We start from the raw sequence: 22,788 nt of genomic DNA on the forward strand, positions 1-22,788 counted from the left end.
ATTTTACTCAAAAGCTTTTCTTTTGGCTGGTTAATACTCTGAGTCAGAATATGTACTTTAAAGGGAACGCATTATTACAGAATGTTAATTCAGCTGTCAAAAAAGGCTCTCTTGAAGCCCCTGGGGAATTTATAATACTACTTATCCTGAATGTATTAGGTTGCTTTATGGGGATTCAGTGTTTTGATCTTATACGCATTAAATGACAGGACCTTTCAGCCTTTGTTGCTTTGTTATAGCTTTCACATCTCTCCCAGCACTCACAGCTATTGTAAAAACAAACAAAATACATCAACACCACTGTAATAGTACATTTAGCAATTTAATATAGTTCTCAGGATAAAGTTCTTTGATAAACAAAGGGACAGGTTTTTTTTGGCTATATAAAAAGCTATTAGAAACGAGTGACTAGACTTTGAGACAAAAGTGGTTGTGTGCTTACATTTTCAGGTATCAAATACAGACACGTTTTGCTCAGAGTGAAGAGGATACTCACAAACTTCGGAATAAACGTCTCACTGACTGATTTACAAGACTTACTTCATCAAGTTTCAACCACATCACTACACACTGAGCCACTTATGAGCTATACTTCCAGAAATATGCAGAAAAAAGAGAGTCAGGTTTAGGAGCCAGTTTAAATCTAAGTGCCATCAGATAGCAGGAGATAAATGGGAACTTTCAGTCATTAAACGAGATACCAAACCATGCTCCAACGTGCTTTTAAATTGATTTGAAAGGGAAAAACTGGATGGTGGAAAGCTGTAAAAAAGGGTCACACACTGACCTACAATACATAATAGTGATGTAATAATAAAAACTCTCAAACAGGCTGTAGGGTGTTGATTTGCAGGCAGCATCCCTAGGAACTCATAAACTGTTCATTACAGACAAAGGGCCTGAACTGATTTCAATTTTCTAGTAATATTCATCTTCCTGTAGTGATGGCGCTTAAAGTAAACTGGCCCCCATGCTGAAAGAGACATCCAGAGATAGAGTGCTACTACCACAAGAGCACAAAAGACAGACAGAGAGAAAGAGAAGGTGTTTGGCAGTGCAGTCGTATGCAAAAAAGTCATCGCAATATACAGTATACCAATGACCATCACACCTGGGTCATCACACAGGTCACGTAGGTTAATGTTAGTTTTCAGTATTTAAATAAATGGAACTTTTGATGTTTTACAGATACAAACATTATTTGGTCATCTCCCACCCTCTGGATGCCATTCCAACTTCTAAACTTCTAAAGCATACACTTTCAATAATATAGGATATATTTAGGGTTTTATGTATTAAGTCATTCATAAATTTGACAGGAGTAATAAATGAGATTGATGTTCGAACCTTGTTTTGACCCAGGTCTGATTAGTAGGATTAAGAAAACGGATATACAGTACAATACACTTGAAATTACACACTGTGAAAAACATTTCATTGGTTCTCCTTAAAAGCTCAAGTAATGAAACTGCAAAATGTATTCGAGGTCATGACACTTTATTTGACTGGTTGCTAGGCCCCGCCCTCCTTACGGTTGTGACGTTACTGGTGGTTCCCATTACATTTGCAACAATACTGGCATTTACCATCAAAATGTTTACTGAGTTCTTGATTTCAGAGGTAGAGATAAACATGCTTCTCATATTTTCTTTCACCAGCTGCTACCAAGCTTTCACCTTCTACTGGCAATAAATACTAACTATTTGTCAAAGTTGCTGGCGTCTCTGAGATTGTACAAAGTGGCAGAGAGCAAATGTCACTGTGTGTCTGAACTATAAAAACACATTACAAGCCATCCAGGACACTGTGGTTTGTGTCTTGTATATATGTTAGTTTAGGTTTGGGATAGCGGGAATGAGGATCAGCACCTCCAAATCTGAGGCCATGGTTCTCAGCCGGAAAAGGGTGGAGTGCCCACTCCGGGTCGGGGATGAGTTCCTGCCCCAAGTGGAGGAGATCAAGTATCTCGGGGTCTTGTTCGCGAGTGATGGGAGAAGGGAGCCGGAGATCGACAGACGGATTGGGGCTGCAGCTGCAGTAATGCGGACGCTGCACCGGTCCGTCGTGGTGAAGAGGGAGCTGAGTGTAAAAGCGAAGCTCTCAATTTACCGGTCGATCTACGTCCCTACCCTCACCTATGGCCACGAGCTGTGGGTAGTGACCGAAAGAACGAGATCGCGGATACAAGCGGCAGAAATGAGCTTCCTCCGAAGGGTGGCTGGCCTCTCCCTTAGAGATAGGGTGAGAAGTTCGGCCATCCGGGAGGGGCTCAGAGTAGAGCAGCTGCTGCTCCACATCGAAAGGAGCCAGCTGAGGTGGTTCGGGCATCTGACAAGGATGCCCCCTGGGCGCCTCCTGGGTGAGGTGTTCCAGGCATGTCCCACCGGGAGGAGGCCCCGGGGCAGACCCAGGACACGCTGGAGAGATTATATCTCTCGGCTGGCCTGGGAACGCCTTGGTATTCCCCCGGACAAGCTGGAGGAGGTGCCTGGGGAGAGGGAGGTCTGGGCCTCTTTGCTTAGGCTGCTGCCCCCGCAACCCGGCCCCGGACAAAGCGGATGAAGATGGATGGATGGATGGAGGTTTGGGATAGGGATATTTCTAGTGACTGACTTGCTACCTATTAGACTATTCAACTAATGTTTAAAAACATTTAAACTGAGCACATGAAGTTGAACGTGAGCCAAAAACAAAAAATTTGTGTGTTTTAGAAATCATATATAAAAATGACGTTCCTAGTTAATCAAATCATGTTTTGAATGTTCCTAAGCTGTGCAGCATGCACACTCAGATTACTTTGCTGAGTTTGGCTAACCTTAGCAGCGCTAGCAGTAGTAGACTTGGTTTCTTCCATATGGATACATCTGGCTTCAGTTGCTTGATTATAGTTTCAGTTTATTCTGACAAGGTTTACATACAACTATCTCCCCGCACCTTTTTGCAGTGTTGCAGGACAGCGCAGGTTAGCATGGCTGTCATTTATTTACTTTCCCCTTTCCTCCTTTACAGCTTCCACTCAAAGTGCATCATTTTATTAATATAATTGTCATTGTTCACTAAAAAGATATTAATAATATGTTTTAGCAACCTGTCAATTAGCCACAAACATCCCTAATTCAGGAAAATTTCATGGTTTGGGTTCAAATATGTCTCTTTACAATCTTTCGTTGTATACTACTGCTAAACGGTAGCCAGTGTGACAAAATGTCACACCAAATGGATCACAAGTTAGAAACGGTAACAGGGCTCACCATTTACAACTGCTACTGTAATTAGCAGATTAAAACTGGTGCAGCTAGCTAGCTCAGCTAGCTTAACTAAGATGTTATTGTAAGTAGCACTAATTGGTTGAAAATGCTGTCTTCAGCTTCCTTCCTGATCATTTTAATGAAAAACTGCTGTCCTATTAGCTGATCTTGCTCTTGCTAAAAGACTAAACCCAAAAACACACACTGCAGGCAAATAAATCTTTTTTTTATTATCTTAAGTGCATTTAAATAATGAGCATGACTATAAATAGTATAAAACATGGACGTAGCTTTCATATCAGAACAATTAAGCTAATACGTAAATGGCTGAAACCCTGTCTGAAGGCCATCAGAGGGATAAATCTGTGAAAACAAAAAAGCAAATTTACAGTCCTACAAAAGTGTGGGGGAAAAGAGCTGTGTGCCTTGACCTCTGTAACACTTTCCTGTTGAATTTATGGGCTCAGTCACTCATTCTGAGTGATACTGAGTGAAAAATTAACCCTATATTTTTCTTTATCTTGGTCATACTATGTTTAAAAATGGGGGGTTATCTGTGGTATGAAACTGAACAACCATTAGCTAATGAGCTGCCAATCACAAGTAATTAGCCCAGTGAGCCTTCTGCCCTCTTTGTCACATCTGGATTTTTGCAACCAAGGTAACGATGGCAGAAACATTCAGAAACCAACAGGTGATACTACAGTAGCTACACCCATCTTTTATCTGTTGCCAAAGCTCAAAATGTGTCTATTTACAGATGCAGAAGTATGACTGGACAATTACCAGTCAGGGTAGGGGGTTTAGCCAGTGGTCCTGGTCCTGCCATAGGGTTAATAGTAGCACTTTGTTTTACAGTTCAGAAATAGTAAATAAATAACCTGTAAATAAATAACAAAAGGCCCCGGGGCAGACCCAGGACACGCTGGAGAGATTATATTTCTCGGCTGGCCTGGGAACTCCTTGGTGTTCCCCCGGATAAGCTGGAGGAGATGGCTGGGGAGAGGGAGGTCTGGGCTTCTCTGCTTAGGCTGCTGCCCCCGCGACCCGGCCCTGGATAAAGCGGATGAAGATGGATGGATGGATAAATAACAAAAATAAGAGCTGCTTTGTATTTACTATGACCTTTGTAGTTGTTGGTGCAAATGTATACTTGCTTCAACAACAGTTCCCTAGTATTTACAATGTTTCACTTATTTTTTTTTTAAATAATATGGTGTTATATGGTTTAAGTATTGAATTATTGACAGAAAATTATTGCCTTTTTTAATATCTTACATAATTAGTTATGTGTTATAAAACAACAATGATAAAATGTGTGCACTAGTTATTTATTGTATCTACCGAACTGTACAGTGTTAAGTAACTAATATTTTGATTCATCTGTAAACACCAGTAAGGGCTACACTGTAAAAGAAAGTGCCACTATATTCTTAGTTGTGTCACTCTGAATAAAGGTAGTAACTGAATGTAGCAGCTCGGTGATACTCTTTGTTGATTTTGTTCATCTTTTACATTATTCAAGAGTCCCAGGTAACTGTAATCCGTCTTCTTGACCTGAAACAAAGTATGCAGCTAAATTTCTTGTGATTCTAAGTCGAACCTATGGATCTGTTGTTTACAGCGCATTCATCATAAGAGCACCAAAGAAAGTGTACAGTATATATACAGCCCAACGTGTAAGGCGTAACATCATACAACAGTGTAGTGCAGATACTTCTATCTCAGTCCACTTCGTGCCGAGTCCGTCCCTTTCAGTTACATTTCACGGTGTTACGTTCCATTAATTTCCGGTCTATTCGTATTCAATTCAGTCTGCATTGTTTCATTCAATCCCATTCCACTTCATGCAACGCTAATTTGATTTCAATTAGTCCACTCCCACACGTCCGTGTTTGTTGTACTCTGAGACCAGCCCAGCTTCGCTCGAGTCAAGCGGATATTTTTCAATATACAATGTAAGTGTGGCTGTGTACATTTGGATTCTCCAGTGAAACCTCCTCCCTGTGTTTTCCTTTCGCAAACTACCATTACTGCTGAGATGGCCTTTCCTAGTTTAATTATCATAAGCCTTGTTCCCATATGTGCACCATTACACGAAGCATAAACTGACACCTGATGTAGGTTGTAAACTTAGCTGTACTTCTTATGGGCAGTGTGAGCCTACATGTTTAGGTGATACTGCTTAGATGTTGTGTCTGAGTTACTATACAAGGTGCACTTCATGAGTAATTAGCTAATTCTCTATAATTTCAACTATGACTGTACAGTTGTGTACTGTATTTATTCTTATTGTATTCTAATTTTTGCCTCATAACTTTTGCACTGTCCACTTCCTGCTGTGACAAAACAAATTTCCCACGTGTGGGACTAATAAAGGTTATCTTATCTTATCTTATCTTATGACATATTTGGGAGGTGATTAGCATTGATTATTTTCTTGGACGTGTTTTTGTTTCGTGGTTGCCAAATCCACATTTGTTATCACAAACAACTGAAAGACCCTACTTGTTGTGACGTATTTACAGTGTAAATACTCCAAATTAGATTATTTCTTTAACTTGTGAAGAACCAGGCCTCAACTGGTTAGGAGGTCATTACAACTGTCCCAAAACATTTAGCTAAACAAGGCCTACAAAAGGGAAGTGAGTAAGTCTTAAAGGTTTCAGGCAGGACTGCTAAAAATAAGTACTGACCAAGTTTTAGAAGCACCCCATGGCAAGAGTGGAAAGACAACTTTGCCTTTTCTTAAATGTCCTGGAAAAACAGTTATACAAATATTGTAAAGTTGATGATCTTGAATAACAGGATGAACATATTTAGAGCACCCAACTTCCTTCATGCACCCATTTAGAGATGTAAGTGGACTAGGTAAGGCAAATCTCTCCTAGCCGAGTCTTGAGAAATACTAGCCACAGGCAGATATCAGGCTAGTGACATCACCTTCCCTGATGGTAATGTCAGTCTAGCAGTTGGACCCAGCAGGTGTGTAGTTACTCAGCTCCCTGCGGATGGTGCTGAACGGCGACAGCTCCAGCTCAGTAGTGCACTCGTGTTCATTGTCGTCACTCGCTGTGGCTGAGGAGGGGGCGTGGTTACAGCAGCAGCAGCAACAGCAGCAGTCCAGGAATGCCCTGCCTAGCGGACGACACAAGAGGAGCAGCAGTGCCGGCGTCACGGCGGCCCGACAAAAGAGCAGCAGCTGGGAGAGGAGATGGAGCACGGACATGGTATGCTCAGGAACTCCGGCCGCCATGTAGGCAGAAACTATGTTGCAGATGTTCTCAGGCACCACGCACGCGCCGTAGACGATCGCCAACGCGACGACTGTGCAGTTCATCTGGCTCTCTAACCGGATCTGCTTCTTGTTGCTGCGCACGCTGGCCTGTTCTGCATGCCGAATCTTGCGCGCCGTCACTAATGAGCACCCGATTGTAAAGAGAGTGGGGAGACAAAAGTAGCAGCCAAAGCACCACCACAGCCGAGCACCCTCGTACGTCAGGCCCAGCACATAGAGCATGTCAGGCAGTGAAGTGGATATCCTGATAATGCAGCGTTCCACAGGGGGCTCATCTGGGATTCCCGTGTCCTCTGCCACAAGCTGTCGAATGAGGAGTTCCGGGAGTGCCAAGAGGAGGGCGCCGATCCAGATGACGGCTAGCTTGGCAGTAGTAGATGTGCAGTTCTCTATCATCTCGTAGTACATCTGGACATTGGTGGCTGCACGGAAGCGGTCGATGCACAGAGCACACAGGGTGAAGGTGGTCACACCCAGGGAGGCCACCTGAGCAAACAGACAAAGAGAAGCCCTTTAAACATTATTCAGAAATTAACATGACACGTAACACTGCGTATATCCAGAGGCCTTAGCTGACTAAAATGCATTGCCTCAAGAGCGTTGCTCATATCTTGAAATTGTGCATCAGCACAGAATGCATGAGGGGGAAATTAGGATAAAAGAGCTTGTGCTAACACTGGCCTTACACAAGTGATTATCTAAAGTCATTTCAACAGGCGGATGGGCTTATCTGTTTTCAATTCTGATTCGCCTGTGACACTCTGCAAAGTTATACTCACGGCTGCCAGGCTATCGAGCATAACAAAGAAAAGATACTAAATTATCTTAAATGGAGAAATTATATTTCAGAATCTTGAAGAAGGGCTGCTTCGTGTAGAGTAAACAAATGTGTTTCTCTGCATCGCACACAAACACATCAACTTTCACCAGCTGAAAAATCAGCCGCCACCAATAGAAAGACAGCAGGACAAAGTGTAATGGTACCGGCTGTTAGGTACACCTGACAGTGGCACAATTACATGCAGTGGGGCAGCAGAGGCACAGTGGAAGGCTCTAAGCTGTGATTAACACTGTAGTATCCCTTGATGCGTGTGTGTGTGTGTGAACTGAAAGCAGACAGTTAGACACCACACCTACATATCAAGGGAGGATTTCGAAAAAAGCTGTTGTTGCTGGAGTCACTCGTTCAAAAGAATCTTTACACCTAGTGTTTAATAACAATCTAATTAGCAAACTTCCAAAAATATTATGCTTTCCTGTTCATTTCTCATTCAAAATCTGCACACAACAGCTAATTATTTGGCACTACGTCTGCCTTTTAGATATGAGAATTGTCAAATTTCGCCAACACCTGAAAGCATCTGTTGGATTAGCCATCGTTTTGGCACAGTGTGGACCCTGCAAAATGGTCCTCTGCAGCTGGAGCATGTGCAGCCTTAACATCCCCTGACCCTCTGTCCTTCCTCATACAACACTGCTTCCACTCCTGCCCCTTCATATCCAATTTAATTATAACAGCCAGCTTCCCAGATGGCCCCTTTGAGCTGACTTTAATGTTCTAAACACATATTTCCTGGATAGATATAGATGTTCAAACAGGAACACGCACACACGCTGACCCTGATACACATGGAGGTCTAAGCAGGCTCATAAAGGGTCATAACCATGAGGGAGGTGTATGCTTTCTGAACAGTAGCTGTGATGAATGTGACTGCATTTGGGAGCTGGGGGTTTTATTACTTGTTGTGCCAAAATATTGCAACTGCCACTGGTTTGTTTCTGAGTGTATTTAGGATGTAGTGAAAGACGTGTTCCTTTTAGAGCATCTTGTGTATGATTTCTTGTCAAACTCTGAACCGATTAATCCATTAGTTGGTTTGGTTTGTCAAATTTTGAGCACACTTGGCAGATGTCATCTTACACTTAGTCCTGCAAGTTTTTATACAGCACAACTGTCTGCTTCTTGTAATAGAGATGAGCGTCAGTCTGGAGCTGTTATAGCAGTGAAATTTAAGCAGGATTTGACAGCCCCATGCTGTTCATCTACAGCATGAACAAAATGCAAAAAAAAAAAAAAAAGCACACCCTTCAAATGTTGCTGCAGTACAGGCACAGAGCGACTCTGCTCGTTTGATTCATGCGTCACTGTGGATGCCACTTACTGAAATTGCATTCTGCTATTGCCCTACTGCACTCTTGAGTGTACATACTATGCAGGGATGCATGTTAGGCATAAAACACGATGTTTGATGTACAGGGTGGGCCATTTATATGGATACACCGTAATAAAATGGGAATGGTTGGTGATATTAAAGTCCTGTTTGTAGCACATTAGTATATGTGAGGGGGCAAACTCCTCAAGATGGGTGGTGACCATGATGGCCATTTAGAAGTTGGCCATCTTGGATACAACTTTTGTTTTTTCAATAGGAAGAGGGCCATGTGACACTTCAAACTTATTGGTAATGTGACAAGAAAAACAATGGTGTGCTTGGTTTCAACGTAACTTTATTCTTTCATGGGTTATTTACAAGTTTCTGACCACTTATAACATGTGTTCAATGTGCTGCCCATTGTGTTGGATTGTCAATGCAACCCTCTTCTCCCACTCTTCACACACTGATAGCAACACCGCAGGAGAAATGCCAGCATAGGCATCCAGTATCTGTAGTTTCAGGTGCTGTACAACTCACCTCTTCACACCATAGACAATTGCCTTCAGATGACCCCAAAGATAAAAGTCTAAGGGGGTCAGATCGGGAGACCATGGGGGCCATTCAACTGGCCCATGACGACCAATCCACTTTCCAGGAAACTGTTCATCTAGGAATGCTCGGACCTGGCACCCATAATGTGGTGGTGCACCATCTTGCTGGAAAAACTCAGGGAACATACCAGCTTCAGTGCATAAAGAGGGAAACACATCATCAGGAAGCAATTTCAAATATCCAGTGGCCTTGAGGTTTCCATTGATGAAGAATGGACCCACTATCGTTGTACCCCATATACCACACCAAACCATCACTTTTGTTGTTCCAACAGTCTTGGAGGGATCCATCCATTGTGGGTTAGTGTCAGCCCAATAGCGGTGGTTTTGTTTGTTAACTTCACCATTCACATAAAAGTTTGCCTCATCTCTGAACAAAATCTTCTGCGTGAACTGAGGGTCCTGTTCCAATTTTTGTTTTGCCCATTCTGCAAATTCTGTGCACCGATCTGGGTCATCCTCGTTAAGATGCTGCAGTAGCTGGAGTTTGTAAGGGTGCCATTTGTGAGTAGCTAATATCCGCCAAAGGGATGTTCAACTAATGCCACTCTCCAGTGACATGCGGCGAGTGCTACGCTGTGGGCTCTTGCTGAATGAAGCTAGGACAGCCACTGATGTTTCTTCATTAGTGATAGTTTTCTTGCATCCACATTTTGGCAAATCCAACACTGAACCAGTTTCACGAAACTTAGCAAGCAGTTTGCTAACAGTAGCATGGGAGATGGGTGGTCTCGTAGGGCGTCTTGCATTGAAATCTGCTAAAATTACCCGGTTACTGCGTTCACCAGATATCAACACAATTTCGATTCGCTCCTCACGTGTTAACCACTTTGACATGTCAATGGCTGTGAACCAATAGAAACTTGTAAATAACCCATGAAAGAATAAAGTTACGTTGAAACCAAGCACAATATTGTTTTTCTTGTCACATTACCAATAAGTTTGAAGTGTCACATGGCCATCTTCCTATTGAAAAAACAAAAGTTGTATTCCAAGATGGCCGACTTCTAAATGGCCACCATGGTCACCACCCATCTTGAGGAATTTGCCCCCTCACATATACTAATGTGCCACAAACAGGACTTTGATATCACCAACCATTCCCATGTTATTACGGTGTATCCAAATATAAGTGGCCCACCCTGTAGAACAAAAAGGTGTTTTTGCACTCAAATAATAGCTGATTGCATTTAAATCCACTATTTAACATTTGAATATGTTGTATAGATTATTTTTCTTTTTTCTTTCTGTCATATACTGGTTACAGTGGTGGATGCCCATATTAAACATAGCCAGAGGCCAAAGGTTCAGACTTCAGACTCATCTAAATGCTCAGTTTCAGAAGTCTGTGAGATGGTATATTCCTAATTGGTCATCTCAGGCGCACACCTCTGGCTTTGAGTCCACCAACCTGCTGTTTAAACCAGTGTTTTTCTCCATTTTTTTCTACCTTTATTATTGTGAAACATCATATTAGTCTCTGTGTCTGACCCACTTCTGACAGACACAAATATCCATCGCGTACACAAGAACAGGTAGTTGCAAATGCTGAATATTTCATAAATAGAACAACAGGCCTGAAATTGGTTTTAAAGGCAACCAAGCTTTGATCAGCATGTCAGGGCGGAGAGCAAGGGCAAGATGAACAAGCATAGCTTTGTACCGGATGAGAGAGAGAGAGAGTCCAACAGTCAGGGCGGGTGGGGGTGGAGGGTTTAGGGGGGTGAAGCTGTCAGTGTGTTTGTGGAAGGGGGAAATGCAAATGAGAGAATGAGAAACAGAGGCAGAAGAGGAATGGAAAGTAAAGAGGGAGTCAGAGAATGAAAGGGAAAGAGAGAGAATGAGAGCTGAACAATAGCAGAGAAACACGTCAGTGAGTCTAACTCACTGAGTGACAGAAAGAAAGAAATAACCCACGACATCCTCAGAATGATTAACAATGTTAATGTGGCATTTATCCCAACCAGCAGCATTGACCTTGTCATGTTCAGTTTACCTGCAGGCAAGACAACAGGTCTGTTAGCTTCAGGGACAGAAATCCTGCAACAGTAATGCTCTGAAATAAAAAAACCCCAAATAAATAATATATGTACACTCCTATTGATTTTATACCTCCTGTCTCTTTCTAAAGGAATAGCTTGAGATTTTTAGAATCATAGTTATTTTTTTTCTTTTCTTTCCGATACCAAGTATCAGTCAAGCAGAGGAACTCAATAAAGATCTAAGAAGGACAAATCACAAGTTGAAAAAGTTTCTTAGATACATTTATAAATAATTGGAGATTCCAAGATTATAGTTCAAACAATTGTAAGCAAGTACAAGTTACAGATGTTTAACCACTTTGCACAAACCGTCGACCTCAAATGAGACAAAATTTAGGATAATCAGGAACAACCCAGGAACCATAACCTGGAAACTGCTGGAACACCAGCATCACTGTCCATAGTGAAGTGAGTTGTACATGGTCATGGACTAAGAGGGTGCCAAGCAAGAAAGAAGCCCCTACTCCAAAACTGACACCTTCAAGCTCGACAAAAATTTGCAGCTGCTCAAACAAACAAGCCAAATGCTGTCTGGAGAAAAGCTTTACAGTCAATTGAGAACAACAAGCTGTTTGGTCACAATGAGAAAAGGTTTGTTTGGAGGAGTAAAGATGAGGCATTCAGTCCTCAAAACACTGTACAAATTGTTAAGCATGGTGGTGGTAGCGCTGTTTTGCTGCCAGTGGTACTGGTACATTGCACAAAGTGGATGGAATGATAAAGGACGACTACTTCCAAATTCTTCAAGTTCATATCAGCTAGAAAACTTGCACAGAGTTGGGTATTCCCATGAGAATGAACCACACATCTGTATACTTTTGCCCTGTGCGGATTAGAGAAAAATCCAGGAGAAAATCATTAAAGATGCATGCTGAACCATCTTCACCCTGGAAAAGAGCAGTTCAAAGAAATTATTAAAAGCCCCAAATTAGCATTTTAATGCACATGATGGGAGTATGTAGACTTCTGACCACAACTGTATTTAATAATAGAAACAAAAATTGACTTTATGATTCCCTTTAGTTCTGTGATTGGAACCCCTAACTACCAAATAATACCAAATATCAAATAATATCAAAACCACCTGTTACCACCTGATGATAGACCTGATTTTATCGAATTTCCCAGAGGAACCCACCCGAGGGATTAATAAAGTTCTATCTAATCTAATCTAATCTAGACAATTTGCAAAAGAGGTCAATGCAGTTTTTCCACTTTATATGATGAATTGCTTCTCAACCTTGGACTTCAAGAGCTCAGAAAAAAAACAAAACAAAGCCATGAAAAGGCCTTTCATCTACAACACGTGTTTTTAAAATTCTGGCAGTCCATCTGCACAGCAGGTGAGAAAGACATTTTCCCCTGGTGCTGTTTTTTAATAACGGCCCATTAAGTTGCTGATTAAAGGTCTTGTGAGCTGGTGGTACAAAGGCTCAAGTTATTAATTGGCTCTTAACAAGGACTGGTGGAGCATTTGGGGCCATACTGTGACTACAGCCACTGTCAGAGGGTAATGGGTGTTATCAAGTGATGAATGGGCTAATGTCGAAACACAACAATGCGCAAACACAACCACACACATAGACAACCAGTCTGGTAGTAATGAGCCAAAGGGTTATTCCACCTGCATTGCTTTTCTCTTACAGGAGTGTGTGACCCAGTGCAGGCTCCAGAAGACCATAACTCTAACCAGAGAGACCCTGCCAATGACAGCAACCATCCATCAGGTGGGCTGCATGAGCAACAGAGACAGTGGATAGATCAGGGTTAGAAGGCAGGTCCTCTGCTCATGCCCATGTTTATGCTGAATTTTTGAAATTATCTTTCTATATGGTTGATGTATATGGAGGGTAATAGCAGACAAAATCCAACCTTGTGGACCTGCTCATGCTAGCAAAACAAAAACAGCTTCTGCTGTTAAATATCTATTGCTTGTTTTCTGTTATCTTCCGTGAGTCCATCCATTTTCTTAAGTTATAGGTGACTCAAAGCTTTCCCAGGTGACTTTGGCAGACAGACTGGTAACTTGCGTTGGGTGTACCCTATCACGGGGCACATAAAAAGAGACAGACAATCATTCAGGCACACTAATGTAATGCTAATGTAGAATCATCACTTCATCTAATATGCACGTCTTTGGACTATAGTGCCTTGACTGTTGTTGTGATCTGGCGATATACAAATAAAACTGAACTGAACTGAATTATAGGAAAAAACCTAACTAGCCCTAACTTGACAAAATCATTGTAAACACACAGGCAGAGGCCGGTGACGCTACTGTTACCAGGTAATGTGTTGCTAGCCTCTCAAACCAAAGGGGTAACACAGTTTGGAGGAGGAAATGCAATAAATATAATAGCAAAAACAAAATATTGGTTTTATGAGTTCTTTTGTCTTTGATAGGATTCAACACACTACATATTAGTAGATTATTTACAAAGCTGTTCTAATGACTGTCTAGTCTGTCAGGACCAGTGTGGCCGTGCTGTCACGCCACTCCCCAGCTGCCCGGTGGGGTGACGACAATAAATCATCAGGATTCATCAAGAATGATAAAAGTGTGCACTGAAAACTTTACGGTATGGGTTTCAACAGAGTAGCTACTGTAGATTTAACTTGCAGATGTTCCAGCACTTCTGTCCATATAGTGCAACTAAAGGCTGGACGTCTACTTATTCTTTATTAAGGGTAGAAGTTATATCAACAGAAATTCAAACATCATCCATGATATTCAGCACTGAGAATGCTGCAGGAGTCCACTATTCATGTTGAAATCCATCTTGGGTAAATGGAGTTCAGCGGCACATTGGGTGCTGCAGGCTGCCGTAGTCAGCTGAGGCAGTAAGGCTCTGCTGGAGCTCTCAAGCTGCTACTCAGTGGTGTTCTGCTATAGAGTTGATGTTAAAACAAGCTAACTGTGCTGAAAAAGACAAGTAACTAGTCACTTCTTCATTTAGAAAAAAAGAGGAGATATTAACAAAGATAATTATTTCGTACTGTGTTTAAGTCATCCTTTTAAAAGTAGCGAGCAATTAGCACGTTATGTTTTTTCCAATACACTATGCTGTGTATCTCACTCTTATGTAAAATAGAGTGGTGGAGAAGGAGCAGTTCATTTTGCCAATTATCACTGAATATTGCAATGGCATTTCAGGTTGTTGCAGAGACATGTTTTGAATAATAGCACATTAGCGTGGAAAAATAAGGCATTAATTTGATGTAAAAGGCCCTGCATTAAGGAGGACAGCAGCCCATCCTCCAATGCCCTCTACTGCCATTTCCTACAGACTGTATGACTGGTACTGGTAATCTCAGTTTCAATAAAGTAATCTTTAAAAACAGAATAAAAAAACATACTTCCAATGGTTTATTAAAACAACAACGACAAAAAAACATGTGGTCCATTTATGTTTCCAAAGCTGTCGTCTGTGGATGACGTTGCTCAGTAGTTGTGGCTTACACGATTTTGCTCTTGTGATGAAAGAACACGTGTTCAAAAGCTTCGGAAACAAATATATAAAAAGTGTGTATGTGCAATACACTACATTGTGCATTACATATGCACAAAGAACGGGAATGAGTACTTAATGGGCTGCTTTGTATTTTTTTTAATTACATTAAGAGCAACAGTGATCTATGTCATTGCTTTCTTTTTTTTTTTCTGTCTGTTTCTTCCAGACAATAAATTTCTCTTTCATTGAATTATATCCTGACGTGTGGCAGATTTACCCTGGACGCAAAAAAAAAAAGAAAAAAAAGAATGCTCTCATTCTACAGTGGCGACTGGAAAAGTCCTGTTCCAGGTCATTGATTCCTGCCTGGAAGTGTTACACTGAAAGCAATACAAAACAGAACAGCTTTCATGTTCTATTCTCTTCTATGAAGCCTGATTTTGTGCTGACCTATTCTATGTTGATGTAAAGCTAATATGCTGCTTGTTTTCACTCCACATAATTCATAATGATAATCACCCAATGAATATTTCATTTACATGAGTAATTACCAATTTAGGCAACTGCGTCCAACGGCAACCCCGATCTTTGCTTCATGCTGTTATTTGAACTTGTCTGAACATACAAAACACCAAATCTACTCATCCATGGACAAAGAGCTGGCTGAATGGACTCACCATTATGCATAATGAAGAGCTTCTAATCACATACTCTGAATAATTCAAATACGTATACTCCAATTAACAATTACTCGCATGCCTGACAGGCTGAGAATGCAAAGGGCACGAGATCTAGTTTGTGTTTGTGTACTTAATTTGTGTTTGTCAGTGTCTACGCGTTGTAAGTGTACATCTGCATTTCAGTTTATATTAATGTAATATTCATTCTGTCTCTAAGTGTATGTGAGTGTGCATGTCCCAAGGCTTGTTTCTAATCACAGATAGCTGATGCGAAGAGGAGAGGGGGGAGAACAGCCGCAGGCAGTGATCAGTAGGGAGAAGGCCATTCCACCCATATGGCGAAACACCACACCCTACTGACTTTGTGAATGTGTGTGTGTGTGTGTGTCTACAGGCTAGATGGTTACCTAGATTTTAAACCGACATAGGCTTGGACACATATAACTGTAAATAGTAAGGCATTCCTATTTCATGACCTCTGGTAGACCTCTAAAGATCGAAACATAACGGTATGGTAAATGAAGATAAATATTTTTGATTTCATTAGCAAGGCTATCATTTTGGATTCTTTCTTTAGAAAGAAAATCATAATTGCAACTGACTTTATATTCCTTCCTATATTCCACTACTGTACTTCATACAGCAGACATAAAGAGCAGACCAAATTCTAATTCAGTTTCCTGAGGGTCTGCGGCTCAGTCTGTGCACGGTGAGTGTGTATATGTCAAGCTGATGTATGTCCTGCCATTATCGCCAATTTCGACACTGTGCATTGTGGCCCTTGGTGGGTCCGTGCAGCCCTGTTCACTCTCTCCTCATACTCAAGCTTTCTCTTGCACTCTCTTTTCCTCCAGCCTCTTCAACGGTCTATGTCTGCCTGTTGAAGCCCCGACTACAGAAAATACCAACAAGGCCAAATACACAAGGCACAAACTAAACTAAGCCTAAACTGAAGGATGATATTGGCCTTATAGATTTTTATATACTCTGCTTAGAGTTAGAAAGAAGGAACTTTCAATGAATTAGATAAGCTAGAACATACTTAATGTATCCCAAAAGTTAGGAAATTCATGATAGTCAGAGAATCAGTTTTGGTCAAAATATGAAAGACTGAAAACAGGTTGGATGAACGGCAGTAGAGACAGGCAATAAACAGACGGATCATAAAGGATTCTTTTTTTAATGAGCTAAAGTCCTGTTACTGTTGTCACACTCAAAGTTCTCACATAAAAACACTTAGAAATGTATATAGTAAATAAAAACACAAGTTGTACATAGCAAATATAATCAGTTCAGGTTCTAATGGCTCTAAGCAGATGCTATATGGCTACACTAGTATTGAGATTGCCAGTATCACACTAATTACAATGCATCTTTAGGGAGATGTATATCCCATGATGATGTTTACCAATCATCTATCTGTCTACTAATGGGAGAAGTCATTAGGCTGTTGCATATGGGTTCAGTTGTACAATACTTGCATGACTGCTTAAATATAAGTGTACAAATTTTGTGTGAGATCCAGTTAGTAGGATTTTGCATTTTGGTTGAATTTTGTCCATCAAACCATGTGCCTAATGCTAAAAAGTAACACAATATTATCAGAAAAAGATGGACATTCAATCAATGTTTCTGTGACATTGTAATATCTCAGATGCCTTTTTCTGTAATGATTTACAAGCATTTCTTTAATTGGGGTTAATAAGATGTATATAAATCACTCTTTTACAAAAGCATAGCTTTAAATCAACCTTGACAAATGACTTCTTTTTCCTTCTGGCTTATACAATGCTTACTGCTCCATTTATTTGTTATTTTACTCTAGTTTCAGGTCTTATTCTAATAAACTGCCAGGTGCAAAGACCCAATTATTGTCCATTAGTTTTGCCTTTTTTGGGGGCTCTGTCCCCTTACTGCCAAGAGGGGCAGTGTGCGGTGTGAACAGGCACTGTATCTGAAATGATGTGGGCTGGCAGACTGGCTCACATTTTTATTTTGTGCAGTATTTCCCTCCGTGTTTGCTCACATCTCACACCAAAATTGCTTTCTCTTTGAGGTTTAGAAATTCCACACTCGACTAAGCACTGAATAAAACAAGATTTACTTAAAGCAGCTCCACGGGAAGCTGCTCTCTTTGCACAGACACTCATGCATTATCTATAGAATCTCCTGATTTGAATACATACCTGAATGGGGTTCTGTGTCTGTCTGTGTTGTGTATTTATGCAGGCTAAGTGTGACTGAGACTGTGTCCTTATTTCAAATGATAATATCCCCTGTGACTCAATTTGGGTTAAGTGAAGAAAGAAGTCACTCCATAGGGTGAGTGTGTGTGTTTCGCTGAATGTTCCACAGGGAAAGATTGAGCCCTGGGCTGCATTACTCACAGCCTGTTTGATACATGCATGCACAAATACACACACGGAACACAGACAGCGCCCTGTGCACATGTCCTGATACATATGTATATTAAAACACATCTTGAAATGAAGCAATTAAGACATGGAGACAGGTGTGTACAGCTACTTCACAACAACATATTCTGTATTAAAAATAACCATTTGGTCTGTGCGGTGGATATGTGTTAGTCAGGTTATTAAATATTATCCTGTGGTCCCTGGGAAGCTCATATGCAATAACACAGGTAGGGGGCCTGTTTCTCTTTGATCCCCCAATAATTAAAACATATGCAGTCACAAGGTGTTTGCAACACGGTGCACAGTGGACTGATATTAAATATGAGGATGTTATTATACACTAAAGAGTAAGTATGCAATGCTAAATATAATCTCTACTTATTATTGATCATTTTTTTGCAGCTTCTGCAAAAAATGTAGGCCTAGTAAAGTGCAGAGCCTGACCGATACATCAGCCTATATTAGCCTTTTGCTGATATATACTGGTATCGGCATTTATTATTATAGATGAGATAAGATAAAGATAAAGAACTTTATTGTCATTGTAGTTATACAACGAAATTTGTTTGGTAGTTCACAGAGGCCAGCAGCAATAATACAAGAAGCAGCACAGTAACATAATAACCATAGTAAACGTAGTAAAAGTATAAAATATAAAGTAAAAAGAAGGCACTTAGCACAGTAAATAAAAAAAATATATAATAGTATTTACAATATGGTATTATGTTTTGAGTGTTGAAATTACAAATTTTTCCACCAAGGAGCACTCTGCAGACTCACAGGTTTTTTTAAACTCCATTATCATATTATCTTATAAAGGACTTTAAAAAATCTGCTTATGTTTGTGTGTCTGAATATAAAAAAACAAAATACCAGCTGATATATCAAAATATCGGATTTTTTAAATCACCAAATATCGGTATCAGCTTTAAAAATTCCATCAGTCAGACTCTAGGAAAGTGTGAGTGGACCTTTACCTTTATAACTTCACTGAACAAATAATAGCCAGTGAGCATATGTGACCATAAGCTGACAATTGAGCTAAAATGAAGAAAAAGCACCGACTGGTCTTTGATTTAGAAGCCCATTGTACACTCGAGCATTGCCCTAGAAATTGGCCTTCAGCTCTGTCTCAACACCCTTAATTACAGTTGCATGGAAACTTCATGAAAGCAACGGAAACTCTTCAGAAAGCTAATATAAGATTCACCAATACCAATACCCGACATGCACCACAAGCCCATGAACATATCTTCCTGGGCTAAATCTGACCACTTTAAAAAGGCGACCCCTCTATCTATACATTTGGTTTAAATGTAAAAGGTGAAAATTTATCTTCTTAGGGCTTATTTTTTGTTTAAAAGTGAAAGTTTAGGAAGCAAAGGGGACTAGGTCTAGGTTTAAATCTGCCAATTATGTGAGGAGTTTGTAGAGTTGTTGAAAAAGAGTGACCTTCACTTTTAAACCAAATTTAGACATAAAGGGACACCGTTTCAATGGCCTGAACAGATGGCCTTTCAACCAAACCTTAGTGTAGATTATACATCAGGCATAGGTATCTTTAACATCTCAACAGGTTTTTGCTGTATGGCTGGTAAGATATTATTAGATAACAGCTCTTCCTGTTTGCAGGCTCTGTAGCATCTGGAGGGAGGAGTTGAAGTTAAATTCTGATCACTGACTCTGGCTTCTTGCCCGGTTACACAATCTGACATTTACTCTTATCTTTCTTTCTACCTTTGGCTGCAAACAAAATAATTCTTACATAGTCATGACTCAGACGGGTTGCCCACAATTTCTCCGTCTTCAAATCAAGCATCTTTAAACACATATGTAACCTCCCCCCTTCATGTTCACTTGAGGCGGGTCATGCCAACAGCCATTCAAAGCAAGCTTAAGCTGTGCCTGAGCTGGAATCCCCTGTTTTACACAAAAGACATTGCGCTTGTGGGTGAATCTGACACTGGTGTAATTGCAGTAAAAACACAAAGGAAAGGTATCAGCATACTACTACTGCTTATGAATGCTGGTGCGTGGGAAGGGGAGGGTACAAAAAAGGCAAGGAAAGAGGCTGACTGAGTATATGTGCGTGTGCAATGCCTTCCTCAGGTGTATGTATGATGAAAGCAGCAGTTTATGAGCCAAAGTAAATGGCAGATAGCGAGTGGCTGTCAAACATGCTGGTGCGTATCTGTGCTTGTTTGTGTGTTTGATGCCTCCAGGGCTAAGTGAGATTCCTGTCCAGTTGCAGCAGGTGCACAAGTGCCAAACAGATTGCCTTGTTATTGGGTGAGGTGTCATCCTGTGACTGTGTGTACTTTCAGGTCTGTCAGTGCTTTGAAAGTGAAACCAAACTCTTAAATTAAATCTCTATATAGGCAGGCAACGAAGAGCATGACACCTAAATGACATTGACTGAGCCCCTTCATCATCTGATATCACTGAAGTGATCAATTCAAAACATTTCACCTACGCATGTGAGAAATCTAAAGCAGAAAAAAGACACTAATGAAAGCTGGGCAGAATTACCTCCACATAGGGCACCACTTTGCAGGCAAATTCTCCCAGCAGCCATGACTTCGTCAGTTCGTGGAACACCACCATGGGCAGGCAGAAGAAGATGAGCACAAAATCCCACACAGCTAAATTTGCCAGCAGAGAGTTGGAGATACTCTTCATGTAGTAGTTCTGGCACACGATGCACAGGATGGCAATGTTTCCTGCTATGCCCACCAGGAAAATGACCCCGGAGACGCACGTGATCGCGTAAGCGCCGTAAGTCTCACTCGTCACTGGGTAAAAGGGGTTCTTGATCTCGTTCTCGAAATCCTGCGAGCTGGGAGGGGTGATCGGCGTGGCGTCCCAGGGGTTCTCCTCTCGGAAAGTGAAAAACTCACTCCTCCTGGTGAAGAGGTCAAAGGGCAGTTCGGTGGAGGTGAGGGCCACCGGTTTGGGCATGGGTTCCCACGGTGACGCGTGAGGTTGAGCCAAAACTACAGAGCTTTTGTTCAACCGGTTTCTCCCCCTCTTCCACGCTTTCTTCTGTTCATCTTTTGTGCCTCTCTTGTGCCTCTCGCCCTCCTCGGGTCCCCCTCCTCCGTCTCCCCAACCCATTGAAGATGGCTTAGCCGCATTGTAGTGTCCACCTGCTGGCGTCCCCGTACTACTAAACCCGCCATTCAACTTTATCCTCCTATTATGGTGGCGCGTCGAGTCCCAATGTGAGACGGCGTTGGGATCCTCCACGGGTGTCAGAGTCCTATTGTAGTCGCGTTTGCTGTGTCCATTTCGCCGAATTTCTTCTGCAATTACCCTCTTCCAGGGGTGAGTGGAGTTAAGGGTCCCTCTGATAATTGCCCGCTGTGCCTGCAGCTCTGCCGAAGACGCACCTGTGGCGTACTCGGGCAAGAGCGCACGGTCCCGGGCTTTGTTTTGATGACTCTCCCGGAGAGACCCCTGGAAAGTCTTGCCAGAGTACGCGCTGCTGTTGCTCTCATCTTTAATCCGAACTCCTCCATTATTTCTCAAAGATAGCAATACATGTATATGGGCCAGTAACACGAATAACGTCCTAGGCGGCAGAATCTGCATGATCCAGGAAATTACTGAGCGCAGTTTAAATCTTCACGAGTGCATGATCATCACACCTCTATGGAGCTCGGGGGATAATCTTCTTTTTAGTCAACACCCATGTTGGAAACCGTACAATAAATAGCACAGGGTTACATTCGCTCTGCAAACTTGAAAGTATCCCACTGTCTTCTTCTGCACTATTTGCACTGCAGCTGCAATAATCTCCAAAACGCCCCCTCCTCCTCGTTTTCAAAGTCTTGGCATTAGCAGGACAGCGAGTCAGTGTCCGGATCCAGAGAGAGGGAATTGTTGCATATGCACGCACAAATCAGCACAGCATCCAGTTTCTAGCTGTGCGAAAACCCAGATCCTCTGCGAGTATGTGAATGATGTTAATTCATTGGGTTGGGTCGGCAGCAGCAGCAGCGTCAATGCGGTGCAGTCCGGGTAAAGCCCACCAGGCTGTGATGCACGGGAGTAGAGAAGAGAGAGAGAAGGAAAGAGGAGGGGTAGAAATCGGTCTCTTCTCTCTCTGTATCTCTTCCTTTCCTCCTTTGCGTCCAGTATCTTTCCTTCTTCGCTTTCTCCTTGGGTAGGACCGTGCGCTGGAAGAAAAATGCACTCCCCTGGCGGCTAACCCCGATCTGTCACTCTCCATCCATCATAGAGCATCTAGCAGCCCCGGAGCAGGCTACGGTTACAGCAACCCCCCGGCAGAGAAGCCTGCCACGCCCGACAAGACGTGCTAATAAATATATTTCCCAGTTTTTAATTTTTACGCATAGGCGGCGCTGTGATATCAACGCACATTTAAGTAGATGCCTTCCAGTCTAATTTGTTTAGACTCAAATAGGAAGCAAATTGCCGCTGGGTAAAATATCTATACTTATTTCAAGAAGAAAAGCAACTTTTAGAGAAAAATCCCTTTCATCTAAGATATCTTGATTTGATCCGCCCAGCTCAATTTATCTGAAGCGCCTCCCCGAGGCATTTTTTAGTTATGTTAAAAAAGAAACACTTTCAGACTAGGCCTACTACTTCATGAAGATTAATGATTCATGCTTTAAATAATTTCACTTGTAAAAGTTGCTACCCGTTAAAAGCAGCTCTCACAGTCAGTATCGTCACCTCCCCACCTTGGCCCGTTGGGTCATTCGGATTCAACCTTCACAATTTCAGTGCACCGGGCTGCAAACTTCACTTTCATCTAAAGCCTGAACGGATCACTGTGGACAATATATACAGTAAACATTGATTGCCACTTGTTTTACGACTGTACCACAAATCATTCAATATACCTTTAAAATGATA

The 22,788-nt window shown here is 41.7% G+C and overlaps 1 protein-coding gene across 1 annotated transcript; it reads right to left on the reverse strand.

Annotated features, from left to right (window-relative positions):
* Window positions 1-303: 303 nt before the first annotated feature.
* Window positions 304-22,198, reverse strand: gpr37b (G protein-coupled receptor 37b). Its single transcript, XM_004560921.4, has 2 exons — window positions 20,434-22,198; window positions 304-7,032 (listed from the first exon to the last, which is right to left on the reverse strand). Exons 1-2 carry the CDS (start codon window positions 21,493-21,495, stop codon window positions 6,214-6,216), a joined length of 1,881 nt encoding a protein of 626 aa, XP_004560978.1. The 5' UTR covers window positions 21,496-22,198; the 3' UTR covers window positions 304-6,213.
* Between the last annotated feature and the right edge of the window lie 590 nt (window positions 22,199-22,788).

The sequence above is a fragment of the Maylandia zebra genome, linkage group LG17 (genome assembly GCF_041146795.1).
Source record: "Maylandia zebra isolate NMK-2024a linkage group LG17, Mzebra_GT3a, whole genome shotgun sequence".
NCBI lineage: Eukaryota > Metazoa > Chordata > Actinopteri > Cichliformes > Cichlidae > Maylandia > Maylandia zebra.

What these genes read in the sequence shown, in the direction of transcription:
- gpr37b (XM_004560921.4), bottom strand. Translation starts at nt 21,495, where the DNA reads ATGCAGATTCTGCCGCCTAGGACGTTATTCGTGTTACTGGCCCATATA. An exon ending in AAGTGGTGCCCTATGTGGAG is followed by an intron (nt 7,033 to 20,433) that starts GTAATTCTGCCC and finishes CTGTTTGCTCAG; the next exon opens with GTGGCCTCCCTGGGTGTGAC.